The 15,857-nt window shown below is 45.1% G+C and overlaps 1 protein-coding gene across 1 annotated transcript in view; it reads left to right on the top strand.

Annotated features, from left to right (window-relative positions):
• Positions 1-278: 278 nt before the first annotated feature.
• Positions 279-15,857, top strand: part of DNAH1 (dynein, axonemal, heavy chain 1) — a 72,127-nt gene continuing 56,548 nt past the window's right edge. Inside the window, exons 1-14 of the mRNA XM_009891276.1 lie at positions 279-491; positions 1,071-1,143; positions 3,599-3,773; positions 4,289-4,445; positions 4,972-5,104; positions 6,595-6,756; positions 7,302-7,554; positions 8,831-8,988; positions 9,848-10,059; positions 11,305-11,603; positions 12,613-12,763; positions 13,347-13,540; positions 14,827-15,052; positions 15,693-15,812. Of these exons, the coding sequence (XP_009889578.1) occupies positions 279-491; positions 1,071-1,143; positions 3,599-3,773; positions 4,289-4,445; positions 4,972-5,104; positions 6,595-6,756; positions 7,302-7,554; positions 8,831-8,988; positions 9,848-10,059; positions 11,305-11,603; positions 12,613-12,763; positions 13,347-13,540; positions 14,827-15,052; positions 15,693-15,812 (2,526 nt within the window). The remainder of the gene's footprint in view (positions 492-1,070; positions 1,144-3,598; positions 3,774-4,288; positions 4,446-4,971; positions 5,105-6,594; positions 6,757-7,301; positions 7,555-8,830; positions 8,989-9,847; positions 10,060-11,304; positions 11,604-12,612; positions 12,764-13,346; positions 13,541-14,826; positions 15,053-15,692; positions 15,813-15,857) is intronic.

The following is a 15,857-nucleotide window of genomic DNA, read 5'->3' as shown; positions in this document are numbered from 1 at the left end:
AAAATCCATCTGGAGTAATAAAGCTCTCTCTTTCCCTAGAGTTAGTGAGCCATCGAGTCATCCACATGAGACCAATGGCCCCCAGGTTGTGAAGGCAGTGCTTAGTATTGAAGCAGGGGATTGAACCTACCTTGTTACCCACTCATCTTAGCAAGTCAACGATATCCAGCGCTGTGGGAGGGTGTGGAGGAGTGCCAAAGATACAGTGTTTAACAGGCTCAATGTCTTTCCACTGTAGCAAGCCCAGGGTTGCATCACAGCATTGTTCTCCTAAGAAGATGGATAAAGCAAAGAAGGATTTGACTAATTCTCTGGGTGGGAGCCCCAGCCCTCCTGATACCAGCAATGAAGCTTCATGCTGGGACTTCAGTCCAGGAACGAGTTTGTCGCTTCCCGATAGCGGCAACCAGGGGCCAAAAAAATACTCAGTCTTTCAACAAAAGACATTTTATGCTGATGTCCTCACTCCAGGAGCCTCCAGCATCGTGGGGGTAAGTGCGAAGAGCAATTCTTTTTCTACCACTGTCCTTTAGTAATTGAAAGACCAATGGTACACCGGGTGTGGAGAAATACAGCTTTCAACCCAGGTTCTAGCCTTTCATTTTGGTCAGAGGCCTTTGTGCAAGACCTTGACCCTTACAAAGTGAAGCCATAAGACTCCTCCTGATCATAGTTGTGCTGCCTTCCTCAGTGGCCAGTGCTATTGCTGTCCAGATGTTGCCTGGGTTTAGGATGCCGGCAGGGCAGGCACATGGTTGTGACTGCAGATGATATTTGGAAGTAAAATCCTAATGACTGCGTAGGCAATCAGCCTCCAATCCACTTCTTAAGCTGAAATCAGGCTGCACTCTGCTGACAAATTCTCTGCCTCTCTGTGCACTGGACCGAAGTTTTCAGGTATTTCTGCCTCCTTGAGCCTTTTCTGTTCATTGCTCACAGTCTGAATTGTCCCTAAAGCTCTGGTAAAGTTGGTCTTACAGTCTCGCTTTCTCTGGACCTCTGTAATCCATGCTCCCACTGTGCTACAACTGTGCTTTGTTATCTCTGATGCTTCCCTTGCTGCATTTCAGGATGTTTGTGCTGGCCCCCATATGTACCACGCTTTGCTAAGACAGGCAGACCTCGAGCAGCACACCCCTAAAGGTAAATATACTGAGAGGAAACATGATGTGGCAGGAAATGGGGCCGTAACTCTTGTGGTTGCTTATAGTGAGCAGCTGGGAACTAGGCTGATGACGCTCGGCTAGCGCTCTGCTTTCATTCTGCTGTCAGTGTCAGGAACGGTGCTGAGCTGCTTGATGTTGAATGTCCCGTTAAAAGTGAATTTAGAGGTGGAGCAAAGTGATCTGGGTGGGAAAACCATGCTCCCTTTTCTCCTGGATATATCTGCTCCCCCCAGGGTTCAGAGTAGACTGTGTTGCTGCCTATGGGAGTTTGGTCCCATGGGCCGTATGCCAGGAGAGCATATGAATTTGCATGCATTAGCATTGCGTATGGAGCCAGCAAGGCCCCTTTCCTGTGAAAATGGGGCCTGCCTGTGAGAGCTGTATTCTAGGTACCCGTAGCCTAAATCATGGTCCTCTCTCATTTATTCATTCTGCATCCAGCTGTACCCCAGAGCGGCTTGTTCTCCCTAGATGCAAGGGGCCTTTGTGTATAGAGAGCTACTGGTCCCACATGCTTGCAAGAGCTTGTTGTATCATGGATGCTCCAATATAGGAACAGAGCATGGGTGAAAGGTTTGCCAGCACTCTCCTGGCCCCTGGAGCACTCCTGGGGATATGGATCATAAGCTGGCAGCCGGTGGAAGTGTGCACGTGAGAGGATTTTAGTCTTAGAGAAAGATGGTAACTATATATACCACCTTTCTGTGCTTAGAAGTGACATTTATTTTCATGAGTGAGGACAAATGACTGCATCCTCAAGTGAATCTTGACAAGCTAGACTCATCCCTAACAAGTGGAGACAGATCTCTATTTATGATCTGCTGCTTCTTCAAGGGGGAAGAAGCTATCAAGCTGGAAATGTAAATGCAAATGAAACGCTAAGTATTGACATAAATAGTTGATAGTGCACAAAGTGCCATAATGGATGGTGCCATGGATTTTGCAACAATGAAGTGACAAAATTGGAACAGCTGTGCTCCCTGACAACAAATATAAATCAGGGCCATTCTGTAAGGACCCCAAGCAAGAGATATGCATGAGGCTAAAGGAGCTGTAGTAAACCCTCTGCATTTTAGGGATTCCTCGAAATTATTGTAAGCATGCACGTTGGTATGGACAATGCAGATGTTTAGGATCATATTTATTCCAGGCTAGGTGCCCTTCCTAAGAGAGGGGAGTAGAGAGAGGAGCCGGTTCAGTGGCTATTTCCTTCGGTCCCTAAGCAGACAATGTACAGCTACAAGGGTTGTGTCAGGGGCCATTTAAGAAGGGCAAGGGAATGACATTTTAGCGGACTGTTTCAGTACCTGATCATTCTGAAACGTGCCTGGCTTCAGTGTTACTGGCTGCTCTACACAATTGCTTTGAAATCAAGGGGTTGTATGCATGATGCAAGCAGAAGTACATGGAGCAGGGTGAAGGATTGGTCCAAAGCTTGACATCCAAAATACCCGCTTATGAACCAGAACCTTAAGTTTCTCCTTGGTAATGTGTGAAAGTTCATTAAAAGAAAAGCTTTCGCTCCACCAAAATCTATTTTTAGCTCAATGCTTAGCTCTGTCTAGGGAATAGTGCTTTTTAAAGCTTTCATGCAATTACTTAATTTAGGTTAAGCTTCAAATTCCCAGTTTGCTGCTGTTCTATTATTTGTGGCTTGTTTAGCAATATAAACAGTTTGGTTTATTTATGGGGTAAATGACATGGTTTAATTTCAGCCAATTCTTGGAAATGTGTACTTTTTGCTTAGTCCAAATTTCCATTGAAAACATTTGGCCAAATCGTGAGATTGTTAGCTGTTTAACTCAATTTTTTCTCACACCACTGCTGATGTGAGTGGGAGGTTCGCTTGAGCAAAAACTGAGGAGAGGTTTGTCCCCAGTAAGGTGTGAATAGGGACTTCACCGCATAAAGATGACCTGAGCAGCTTGTTCTCTCCTGCAATATTCATAAGGCCTTTATCACCAGCTTGACCGAGTTTCTCCCAGCTACAACTCAACTGACTCTTGATCTCAGGGCACCCCAGGGAGGCAGGGGAATCCCACCTCTTTCTGAGAGTGAGGGAAGCTGTGCACTAGAGACTGTAATTTGCCCACGATCATGTAGAGAGTCTGTAGCAAAGCTGGGAGCAGAACAGAGCTCCGTAGAGACAGGTCAGTGTCCTACCTCCTAATAAGGTGTGTGACAGTAATTTTCAGTGGAGGCTTCTTCTATGCCATTGTTTTGATACTGGAAAACCATAATGACATATTGCAGCAGGAAAAAGAAAAAGTATTCCTTTCTGTTTCCCATTTGATGTCTGCTTGATTTCTTTCACAAATCTAGTGAAGTGACTTCTGCAGACAACCCGGGAGACACCGCAGTACTCCTGTGTGTGACTGTAAAGCAGAGTGATGTCTGGTGGTTTCAGACATGTGTTTCTCTTTATGTCTTAGTCACAACCTTCAAGATGCCTGAGGACTTTGGAAGTGTCCTGGATAAGCAAATGTTTGGACCAACCACAGAGAACCTCATCAAGTCAGATTTCCCAGTACAATCATTTAAGCCCAAAGTGCAAATTGCCTTCAAACGGCTTCCAGGGCAATGCCCTCGGAAGATGGAGGTAGAGAGGTAAGTAACCAGAAAGTGGCTAGGTATCATTATGGAATGGACACAGCAGATTAGGGTGTTGATTTTTGCTTTCAAGACATGACATGTCAAAATTCTTTAGGAAAACACTATCCTGTAAGGCAGTGGTCTCCAAAGTGGGGTGTATGCATCACAGGGAGCGCACAAGACAATTCACTGGGATGCAGGAAGAAAGTATGTTTTTTAAATAGTGTTTATTTCATCTTTTGCTCATCCTTTTTTAATTTCTATTTTTGTGTATGCTCTATAATGTACATAATATATTAGTACAGTAGTATATGTATATAATTTATAAATTGGACTCGATGATCATTGTAGGTCCCTTTCAATGGAACTGTTCTATTCTATAGATGAAGAAATAAACATGTATGCGGTGTGTGCTCAAAAACTTTTTTACTGATAGGGGTGCGCGATCAAAAAGTGGACTTGTAGGCATGGGAGCCCATGCAACTAGACAGGTGCATTAAGTGGTTCTTTCCCCATCTAATTCAAAACAGGAGAAGACGACTGTATCTCACCTTTGATATTGCTCAGCTCTTAGCCAACAAGGGGATAGACTCCAATCAGCTGATGCCAAGGCACCATGACCCTGACCATATGCCAACTATTGGGGAGAAGAAAGATCCTGTCTTTCCCATCTATCTCCCATTAAAGGTAAGAGAGCATGTTTGCCACTTGTAATCTATCTCATTGCTTATACCACAGGCTCTTTCTAAGAAATGCAGGACACTTAGCCATCGTTGATACAACAAGCAATAAAACAAAGAAATGTTTCAGAGCGGGTTTGGGCCCTCGAGGATCTCTAGAAGATGGTAAGCATCTTCTGCAGGGTGCCCACAACTTCCATCAGAATTAATAGTCCTTGAGGGTGCTTCTCACTGACATTTGTATGTCCAAAGAAAAAGTGTTGTCTCATGTTTCCTTCTGAATGCAGTAGTCAGCAGTACTCTTGTGTGAGACCTCTCCAGCTGGTGATCTCTGCTCCCTAGTAGAGAGCTAGAGGTACAGATATTTCTGTTTGGGAGAAGACTGTTGAGCAAAGCTTTTGCACCTGGACTGTTTTCCCTTTTTGTAGCCCATTTAGGAACTGCATGCTAATTTTCCTCTTACGAAATTTTGTATCAGGTATTTTCTTCTCTCTAAAGTAAGACTTCGTTTCACTCGTGTTCTGGCTTTCTAGATATTTGACAATGACGAGTATGATTGTCGAACTCCAGAAGAGTGGATCTTGCTAGGACTGGAGCCAGGATCTCATGATAGAAAGCCAGTGCCTGGAAAAGCACTTTTACCTACAGATGATGTACTGGGACACGGTAAAGCTCGAATGAATGAGGCAATGCTAACAATTACAGACCCGTTCAGCAGAAGGGAGCATGTACATTCTGATGAATGCAGCTCTGAATAGCAGAAATGCAATAACTCATTCTGACCAGGCTCAGGCAGGCAGAGCAAGAGACCAGGGATCTCAACAGCTGTCAGTGCTGCCCAAGACTGACTGTTTCCACATTTTTAGAAGTAGCCTCTGCCTTTTTCCCCTCCTGTTTCTGTGCCTGGAAGTCAGTACAATCAAAATTTCGTTAGTTAGCTTGAACACAGTATGTTTTGCCTGGATTTCACAGCGAGTGCAGGATCAGAAGTCAAGTTCAGACTGTAGTGAAAATCCAAGTAGTAAATCTGGGGCAAATTAAGTGATGTGGATGTCTGTTGTTTTCCTGTCACTCAGAGCCTTCCCAATGAGAAGGTGTCACTAGGTACAGCTGTGCTGGTGTCCAGTTGTGACTGCAGCTCATAGCAACACATCTGCACTAGCTTTAAAGCAGAGGAACTGGCATGCATACTCGCTGCAGCTCTGGGGCAACCTCCAGAGGCTTGGCTGTCTGCAAAACCTAAGCATCAAATGTAAGCTGAGTGGATCCTCAGGCAGCCAGCACGTGATGGCTGAGTTCTGCTTGCAGCGGGCTTGGGGAACACAACGCCTGATCACTCTCCTGGTTGACTGGACTGTTCTGCACACAAGTAGTCAGACCCTCTGGGCCCTAGAGGAGGTGAGACCACTGGCATACGTATAGTGCCAGCACTGTTGCAAATTCCTTTAGCTCAGACCTGTGGTTAACAGCGTCTGTTCTAAACCTCAGTATAATGCTGTCCTGACCTATATCTATATTGATATCGATATAGATATATATCTGTCTGGCTAACACCTCCCAGCATTTAAGAAAATATGAACATTTAAGAGTTGGATGCCCTGGGAATGACCCAGAGAAATAGTAGACTGGGGGAGAAGGCACAGGGTTTTACACCTGCTCCCCATTAGAAGAATGAGGACTCGTGGAGGGTGACACAGGGCTAGAGCTGCACTTGGGAAAGGAGAATGGGATCCCCACAGAACCCATGTGGGCAGTGAGAGGCTCTGGATCAACGGGTGAAGGAAATGGGAGGCAGAGGGGTCCCCAAGTGCAGGCTGAAAGAGGATGTAGGGATGTACGAGACCCAAATATGACACTATGTGTCAAAGAGTGAGTGGGAGTGCCTGAAATAGGAGGTGGGAGGATGGCCCACAGGGAACCCACAGAGGTAGGAAGAGGAAAATGGAGGGCTCTGGTGTGTGCAAACAGTTGGAAATGCTAAGCCGTAAGATCTGAGTTTGTTATTTAGTTGATCACACCAGAAATTATGTGAGATTGACTGAAATTCAAACTAGTGAATGGATTTAACTGTAGCATTGCCACTGTGGTCAGAAAAGTCTATTTGCTGTAGCCTCACGGAGAATGGACTAACCATGTTTTATCCTTGATTCTTTCAGAGGACCCCAAAAGCCAGAAGTTAATCTATAAGTGGATTGATGTTGGTGTTCTGGATTATGACAAGGAGACAAAGCTCTACTTGGTCCATAAAACAGATAAGAATGGGCTCGTGCGGGATGAAGAAGGGAGACCCATCCTCAATGGTGGAATAACTCCAGAAGGTGTGTTTCAAGTATGGCCTTTTGGGACCTGGCATATATTCTGAGAGCCAGTCCATTACCCACGTTGGTCCTAGGTAGAGATGGGAAGGACATCAAGAAGTCATTTAACTCCTCTCCCTGTTATTACTCTTGACACTGTCTGTTTAACCTGTCCAGAAAAAACCTCCGGGGCAGAGAACTCCACACCTTGATTTGACAACATATTTCAGGCCTTCCCTTTGGAGATACCTTTTTTTTTTTTTTTTTTTCTGTCTCCCATCTTTTCTGCCTTCACGAAAAGTTAAATGGTGATATTTCTGGGCCAATGCCATTTTGAAGGGGAATGCGAACAGATTAAGATGAAGTAACCCCCTCTTGAAAGGTTTGGAGATGCTGGTAATTCCATGCTCCTTGTCTCTAGCTGTCATCAGCTTTGGTCCCTCATTTTGATCTCAAGTAAGCCAGTCCAATAATAATATCTGTCAAAAAGCTGCTGTCAGCATTGCAAGCCATTCTGAGTTTTATTTTCCCTGGATACTTTTGGAAGCTTTACTTTTGTTTCCCAGGAAGAGCCCCGTTGCTGTCATGCCAGTACTGGGTGCCACGAGTTTGTTTACTGTTTCTGGCCGAAGATCCCCAGGTGTTTGCACAGAGGGTAGTTTCTGCCAACAGCTTGCGTAAGAAGATGCAGGCACTGCTACTGTATCACCTTTATGTGGACTGCATGCCCACAGATGGACTAAATAGCATCAGCGAGAAGAGCCTGCAGAGAATGAAGCTGCTGGCTGTGCATACTCCCAAACTGAAGAAAGAGAAGAGGTAAAGCATCAAGTATATGTCTGGGATCTCAGCCTTCAGTCCATTAACATTGTAGGACTTCATAGAGCTACAAAACAAGTGGTTATGGAGGCAGATCTTGAGCATCCAACTCATAGACCGTGGATCTCATCTGCCTTCTAGCCGGTGCACATGCACACCACCCTCTTGCCCAGGGTGTCATCAGAAGTAGGTAGGACAAGAGCTCCAGCGACACATGTACAGGATGGCTGATCTGTTAGTGTTCCCAGATGAAGTAGATGTACTTCATATGCAGATCCACTGAGCCATGCTTACACCTGCAGTTAAATGGCCTTCAACAGCAGGAAGGTTAGACAGAAATGTCATGGTTGACCTTGCTGTCTCCCTGTGTTTTCAGGGAACAGATCAATCATCGCTGAATTGATCTGCAGGCCGCCAGCTGTCTCTAGAGAGTTGGCTGTTGTCTGCTGATGATTCTTATACCTATTAACAGCTGCTAAAACAAATCACAAGAAGATCTGCACAGAGTGAACTAAACAGAACAGGGGATCTCCACCTGTATATAATCGAGCGTCTCTGAGATGCAGTTCATATCAGAAAGGAGTTTTAAGAGTCCCTGGGCTGATGAATCATGAGCCATTGGTGATGTTGCTGGGAATCAGCCATGACTGATTGCCCTGCTCTGAGACAGAAAGGTGTGAAGGGTGCATGGTCTGCCAGCCTAAACTGGAGAGTAGGAGTGTAATTAGTCTCTGTTTGTGAGCAGAAACATAGATACAAAGAAAAGTACTCTGCCTGCCTGAGGTGAGATGTGATGATTTCCTAGGGCAAGCAGAGCAGGGTTTCAGCACTTATCACATGTGTTGGCTGAGGAGACTGATCTCAAGATGTGTTCAGGAGGAGGCAGTTGGGAGGACAGCTCAGACAGCCCAACTTTTCCAGAACTGACAGCTAGCTTCTTTAGTCCTTGTTTTTTTGTGTTTGTTTTTTTTTTTTTTTACTCCTCCCCTCTGTAATGGTTCTCCCCCTGCATGCTGCCAGTGGAGATTTTGCTTCGATCTGAAAAGGCACTTGAGAAGGCTGCAGTCCAGGTTCCCACTTGGCTCTGTCATTAAATGTCCATTTGATAGCCACACTGGCTGCTTCATTGTCTGCACCCCTCTCCTAATGCGTTCAGTGAACTTCTGGGTTAGCAAATCCAGGAGGCAGGGAGTGAAAGGTGGGTTTTGCAGTAAAGCTACTAACATACTTTTGCTCAAACACCGTGAGTTATCATTGTTTCCATGTCTTCTAACAGGGTGTTAGACCATATGTGCTGCCTGGAGAAAGAAGTGAGGTTAGACTATGAACGTACCATGAACAGGATCAGCTTTGACAGAGTCGTCACTTCCAAACCTCAGACATTTTCTTATGTCACCCTGCCAGACAAAGAGGAGAAGAAAGTACCAGAGAAAGGTACGGGACACGGTAAAGCAGTTTGCACTCGGTGTGGTTATAGGGCCTCTTTGTTTTGGTAGGATTCATGCTTTGTTGTAGAAACTCTCAGGTTCCTGTTAATGATTAGGGCTCATAAAGGGCAGCAGCAGGAGATTATATGAGACTTTTGAGTACGTCTGCTCTTTTTTAGGATATATTTGCATGTTCATGTTACCTCAGTGTAACACATTACCATCCATCAGCTAAGCGGCAGTAACTCTGCGAGTGTACCCTTAATGGCACCAAATGCATGGCAGTGTAATTAGCTTAACTGCCTTCCGTTCAGCACTGTGCTGGGGCTGGCCACCTCCCATTTGCTCTGCTCAGCTGTGGCATACCTCAGGTGTGAAAGAGGGCCGAGGCTTTTTTTTTTTCTTTTTGAGTTATGAACTGGAGGAAAATGACCACAGTAAAAGGTGTAGGGTGTGTGTGCGCATGCGCATTTTGTGGACTTCGACCTTCCAAATGTTGGAACGCCTCGAGGTGGTTCACAAGCAGCCTCTCACAGATGACTCAGCTGTGCCTTGAAGCCTCAATGGGAAGATTTCTCAAGTCCCGTATTCTTTCTCATGGGAATTTCATAAGCCAAAGCCTCAGGAAGGTCAGGCACCAAGACAGTCCCTCAGCCCCTAATGGGAGGCTGCAGAAAGGCTCTGCTGCAGAGCAGAGACTCTTTCATCTGGCCGTCTGCTGAAACCACTACATGATAAGGCCTGTGCATTAGAGGAGAGTCCTTTTCACAACCACTGTCCCAAAGGGAGCTGAAGTCTTCCTCTAAAACCGAGATTGGGATGGCTGTTGCAGGCAGTAATGTGTTGTGGGGTTTTTTTTGTTGCAGGGCTCATCTGGTTCCCTGACTATCCTTTTGATGAACGACAAGCACATTTCAACTTTGTCTCACTCCTGAATAGGCCAGAAGTCATTCTTCTCCTCACACAGGTGCAAGATGAGTGCAACAAGGCTGCCACCATGTCTCTGTTTAACTCAAATTTAGCCAAGCATGTCTGCTTGGAGGAGTTTGAACAGATCCAGACCCAGACCTTCACTCAGGTGAGTGGAAGAAGTATGGGGGATGAACAGATGGAGCAGCCAGCAGGGTTCTCAGCATGTATTAGACAGATGCAGCAGCTGCGGATCGATTCCTTGGAAATTGATGAGCTTTCAGAGGAGATATTGTGGGTGGGGCAGGGAGAAATTTGCGTGTGCATGTCAAATTTTTTGGGATGTGAGGAGAATGGGCCGAAAGAGCCAGAGCCCCCTGGTTAGCATCAGCCGATGCTGACCGTGCCCTTAGTCATGTGTTCAACACGTGGCCACATAGGGCTACAGACCCTCTCTCCTCCTCCTGGTCTCCATGCAGATAACAGTCCTGGTTGGCACTCCAAATTTTCCTTTTTTTTTTTTTTGCTTGTTTTTATTTCCCCATCCCTCCACCTGCAAGGCACAAGAGCTTTGATTCCTCCTGAAGCGCTCATAGGGGTAATGTTTTTCCTACACTCTATGTTCTTTATGTATTTAAATAAATTACTCTGCTTGCAATGCCAGCAGACAGACTAGGGCAAAAATTTGCAGCTCTGTGGTAACTCTCACCAGAAGATCTTCATGCCCTCTAAATGAGGGCAGCACATTGCACCCTGGATGTGGCCACACCGAGTAGCTTGCACAGGGTTACACAATAAATCAGCGGCAAGAGGGCATGTGCTGGTCCTTCCCAGTCCCATGCTGTTTCAGCTAGCCAGTGCTGTCATCCACTCAGTGACTGTGGTTGTTTTATTACACACAAACAGTAGCTGCCTGTGGAGCAAAAGTGACACTTGGTGGTATTTTAATAAATTAAAACACTGCAGACTGCTGCTGCCCTTGGCTTCTTCCCCTCTTTCTCCTCACTTGTCAAGAGAAGATAATATTCTGTCCTTTACTTGCTCATCATACTGTCTACACAACTTCTTATGAGGGACCCTGACACAGTCAGCTCCAGTGACACTGTTCTATGGAAAAGAGAACAAAAAGGAAACACTGTGTATAAAAAGAAAGAATAGAGCACTCCTGCTTTTTAATATCAGGCTTTCTTTTTGTAGGTCTTTTCTCAGTGAAGGAGATGTATGGCCAGGTTCAGATGCCACGTGTGTGTGCATGGATTTGAGAGCTACTGTTTAGCTACCACAGCTCTGACAGAACAGTTGCCTTTCACAACAGAGAAAGGTCCAGCAGTCCCAGCTAGCAGCTAACCTCGCCATACTGCTTTCCCATCAGCCCTTAGAAGATTACACACTTTGCTTTTTTTCTTTGCCCTAGGTTCAAATGTTTCTCAAGGATACTTGGATTGATATTCTAAAGACTGCAGTAAAGAGCAACTTGAGACATGCAGGCAAAGACTGGTATAACCTGGAACAGAGCCACTGGGATGTCTACCAGATGTCCAAACTGCATAAGCTGATGAAGCGCATCAAATTCATGCTTCAGGACTCTGTGCGGTATCTGGTCCAGAACTCACTGATCAGCTTCACCCAGCTTTTGCTGGATGCTTGCCATGATATCCTGAATTGCTCACAGGACATGGAATGGGGAGATGACCTTATCAATAGTCCCTACAAGTAAGGAAGGGAGAGGAAAAAAGGGTGGAAAGAGCAGAAAAGTGTAGTGCCATTGTCTTTCTAACTACAATTTTTGCAAGCGAGGTTTGCACTGCAGCTTTAGGCTGGGCTGGTTCACCCAGTCCTCCGCCTGACACATTTGCTTGAGTGTGGAAGAATGATACAGAGCTAGCTGCTCTGTTAGTGCAGATTTCATGTTGCTGTTAGTGATATGAGGCAGCCCATCAGAACCAAGGTCTGCTACTTTGACGTACTGTTCTAAAGGTTAGCCACTTCAAGCATTCTCAGGGGAGCAAATAATTACTACTAGCTTTTTTTTCCTGGAGGCAAGGAAGAAGAATATCAGGAGGCATGGCTGGTTACTTCCATTCTTGGATTAAACCTCAGGAGTAGGATCTGGCCTGGGATCTCTAAAGAATACAAAATTCAGGTTGTCACAGTGCCTAGAGTTTTCTTTGGTTGAGTATCGATTTAAGGATTTCTGTCCTTCATTGTATTAGAAAAGGAAGGCCTAGAAATTGAAAACAGGAAGAGAACAAAATACAAAAACCTGCCACGCACATGAAGCCTTTTACCTTGAAATCAGTGGAAGTCTTGACACTGATTTCAGCTGATCCTGTTACCATGCTGGTAACATACAAGATTGGGAGATAATGAATATAACTTCTGGAAGGTGCACGTTATGACTATATTGGAGATGCTGAATGCCTAGTTTGAATAGCACCTACAATTTTTATGTAAAGCAGCTCCAATTCTCGACATAAGGTTATGATTTTGGGGGATCCTGGTGTGTCATGATTGACACTTCCTTCGCCTTTGATAGACGAGAGTTCTCAATGTCTTTGTCTTTAGTGGTAAATTCAGAACTCGTACCTGCAACTGGACAATCCTCCTCTCTTCTGCTTTCCTTTCCTGTCCAGTAGGCATTTTAGTATCAGCACCAGAGCAATATAGTTGTGTGCCATTGTCTAAAAGCATCCGTGTTCTTCCTTATCTCTTCCCACTGCAGGCCTCAAAGGAGTCCACTCTTTGTAACGGACCTTGTGCTAGACAGCAGTGGTGTTCGCTTCAGCCCCCCTGTGGAGAGCTTTGAGAAGTCCCTCATTTCTCTGTTCGACAAGGGAATTCTGGTGACTCACACTGTCCCACAGCTGGAGAAGGTGAACTCTTCTGTATCAACAGTGATAAAGCTGAGCAAGTCTCCTCAGTGCATTGCAGCTTGGCATAGACACCCCCGAGCTTGTGCTGAGGGAGAGAGTTGCTGAAGTAGGTAGTTGGGAATACACTTAAATTAATTTAGGCACAGCACTGTGCCAATGCAATTCTCTTCTGACAGGATTTCTTCAAGCTCCCTAACACTGTAGCTATTTCATGTGGTTGCTATCTCTTCTTTGATGCTGCATGTTCTGTGGAGGCATGTCCTAAGTAACCTGGTTGCCCGAAGTGCATGGCAGCTGGTAGAAGCAGACTTATAAAGGAAATGGCACCTTTTCCAGTGCTGTCAGTCTGGTGCAGATCTCTTCTGCATATGCATCCTTCTGCCTGTTACTGTCAAAGACCTACCTCCCCATACCCTCTTTCTTTGGCGGGGCAAGATACAACTGATAACACAGTTCCTGACACAATGTAGAAGGATGGACTGCATTACTTCCCAAAGGTGCCACTAGTGATTATCTCCCCCCTCTCTGAGGAGGCATGGTTAGCTCTGCTAGTCCTGAAAGACCTCTCTCCTTCCTCTTCCAGTATGTGTTGGAGAACATGCATATCACAGACACACTCTTGCTGGACTCAGTAGGCTTGCACGAACCAGAAGTGGAAGAACTACGTGAGGCTATGCGATCTGCCGTTCAGAAGGCACAGATCCCTCTCCAAGCCTATGCCAAGAAATATGAGAAGTTCTTAGAGCTAAATAACAATGACATTGAGTACTTCCTAAGGTAAGTGGCCTCTGACAAAGCCACCTCTAACCCAAACGGCAGGCCTTCACCACGAATGTGGATGAGGTGCCTCAGATGTGAGATCAGGCATCCATGAGAGGCAGCCTTTAGCCACAGGCAATGGTCCATGCTTTTAGAGGACATTGGTGGTGGCAGTGAGAATTTCTTCCTGCATCTGACAGCAGTCACATTCCTGTCATGTTTGTAAGTGTAATTGGAGATATTAATGGCCCTAAAAATGACTCATCCTATTTGAAAATCCAGTTAGCATACTTGACTCTGACCTCCTTCAAATAGCATCTGTTCAGACTGATAACATTCTGTAGAAAATAATGTTTTCTTTTGTTTCAGCCACATTGTTTTCACTGCCAAAACTCTTTGCACCTATGCTGTCCTTTAGCCTGTTACTTTAATGGTCTTCTTTTTAGGCTTCACGTTTTCTCCAAACATTGGGACTGAAGCCCTTTTTCTCTTTTGTTATTCCAGCTTAATCAATTTACAAATCTCATCTGACAAATTCCAATCTCTGCCCAGAACTCACTGAAGTGGCTGCTCTCCCCCAAGGTGCCTCCTGACCTTGCACTGTTTACACCAGTGCTTTCATTTTTGTCTCTCCCTCTCCTCTTGCCTTATTACCTCTTTTATCTCTTTCTTCCGCTCCTTTTCTGCAGCTAAAATATTTTGTGCTCTTATTCCACTTCATATCTATTGTGCTGTAAAATGTAGATATGAGTCTGTCCCTTCCATTGCTCCCCAGTAATGTTACTCAGCTACATACCAGTTCCATGTCTTCTCGTATACACATCTTCTGAAACTGGGCACCTGTCTACACTGCTTCGTGGGTGTAGCTGCAGTGCAGGCAGGCATAGGCAGTCTGTTTCTCTGCTTGGCGTTGGCAACTGTAGCAGTGAAGACACTGAAGCAGAACCCTCAGTGCTGGCTGGTCACCCAGATATATGGACTTTAGATGGGATGTCTTTGCTACTATAACTTCCCATGCTCGGTTAAAGCTAGCACGCATGTACTTGACTGTGATACAAACACTCCTCACTTCCTATGTAGGCATATCTTTGGTGGTAGGGTCTAGAAGGCATTGGTACCTTCTCAGTCTGTGCTTGCAGAAAGATTCATACTTTCAAATAGATGCATGTTGTAATAACAATAAACCTACTCATTATCAATTTCATGTCTTGATCATTTGGGTGTACATGTCTGGACATCCTACAAACAACCTGGATGTTCAGAGAGGTCTACATCACCTTTTTTGTTGGTGTTTTTATTTACAGAGACTACAGAGAGCAATGTCCATCTGCCCAGGAGGTGATGAGTATAGTAAACATGCACTTGTCTGAAAAGGAGAACCTGGACAACACTCTACCTAGTTCTATTGTCATTGGTCCCTTCCATGTCAGCATAGAAGATGTTAAGCAATATCTGTCCAAAAAATACAAAGAGCTTGCCACTTCCATGTTGGACATACTGGCTAAAAATCTCCATTTGCAGGTGGAGGATGTAAGTACCTGGTTCAGTTGATTATCTGTCAATGTCTTGTGCAGTCCTTCTGCTTTTGAAGTCGCTGTGTTTGTCAAATAGCCAAGGGAAGACAGCAACTGAGGCCACAATAATGAGGACGTTTTAAAGATTGCATTGGAGTGATTAGTTAAAGAAAACTAGGGGGGCGATATGCAGACTCAGCCAAACCAAGTATTAAATATACTTAATAAATTATGTGCCTGAAAGCTCTATCTCTTGAGATTAAAGTCTTCAAGACCCTAACTTCTTATAAAAATCTGTTGGTGGATGGAAAAGAACTGCCTAGAAGACAACTGTGAGGTCCTTCTGCTTGCTCTGAGGATAACTGGAATATAGACAATTGCATCTGCCAGAGGGTTGTCCAAATCTATTAGTGTCATCATTTCAACCACATACCTGCGGTTCCTCTTCCTCGTTTTTTGGCAGTCTCATTCCATATGAGCTCGAATGAGATGCATGGAGAAAGACTGCAGAAAGAAAAAGATGGAACAGGACTATGTACTCATCACTTTAGACCACCTTCAGAACGGGAAGTTGGTGGATCACGGCAGGTTTTTCAGTTTGCCTGTTAGCAATTAATGACTTTTGATGGTCTTTCCTCTGCTGTGTCTTGCTGCAGATCTGTGATGCGTATAAAGCTGTCAGCTGCAAAATGCATGAGAAACCAAACAGTATTGAGGAGCTGGCTGAGCTGCGGGAGTGGATGAAGGGAGTCCCTGAGCAGTTGGCTGTGCAGGAGGTAGGACACACTCTCCTTATGAACAGGGAACACCAAGGGAAGTCA

Source organism: Charadrius vociferus, unplaced genomic scaffold (genome assembly GCF_000708025.1).
Source record: "Charadrius vociferus isolate BGI_N301 unplaced genomic scaffold, ASM70802v2 scaffold758, whole genome shotgun sequence".
Lineage (NCBI taxonomy): Eukaryota > Metazoa > Chordata > Aves > Charadriiformes > Charadriidae > Charadrius > Charadrius vociferus.
This window is presented reverse-complemented; position numbering and strand designations above follow the sequence as displayed.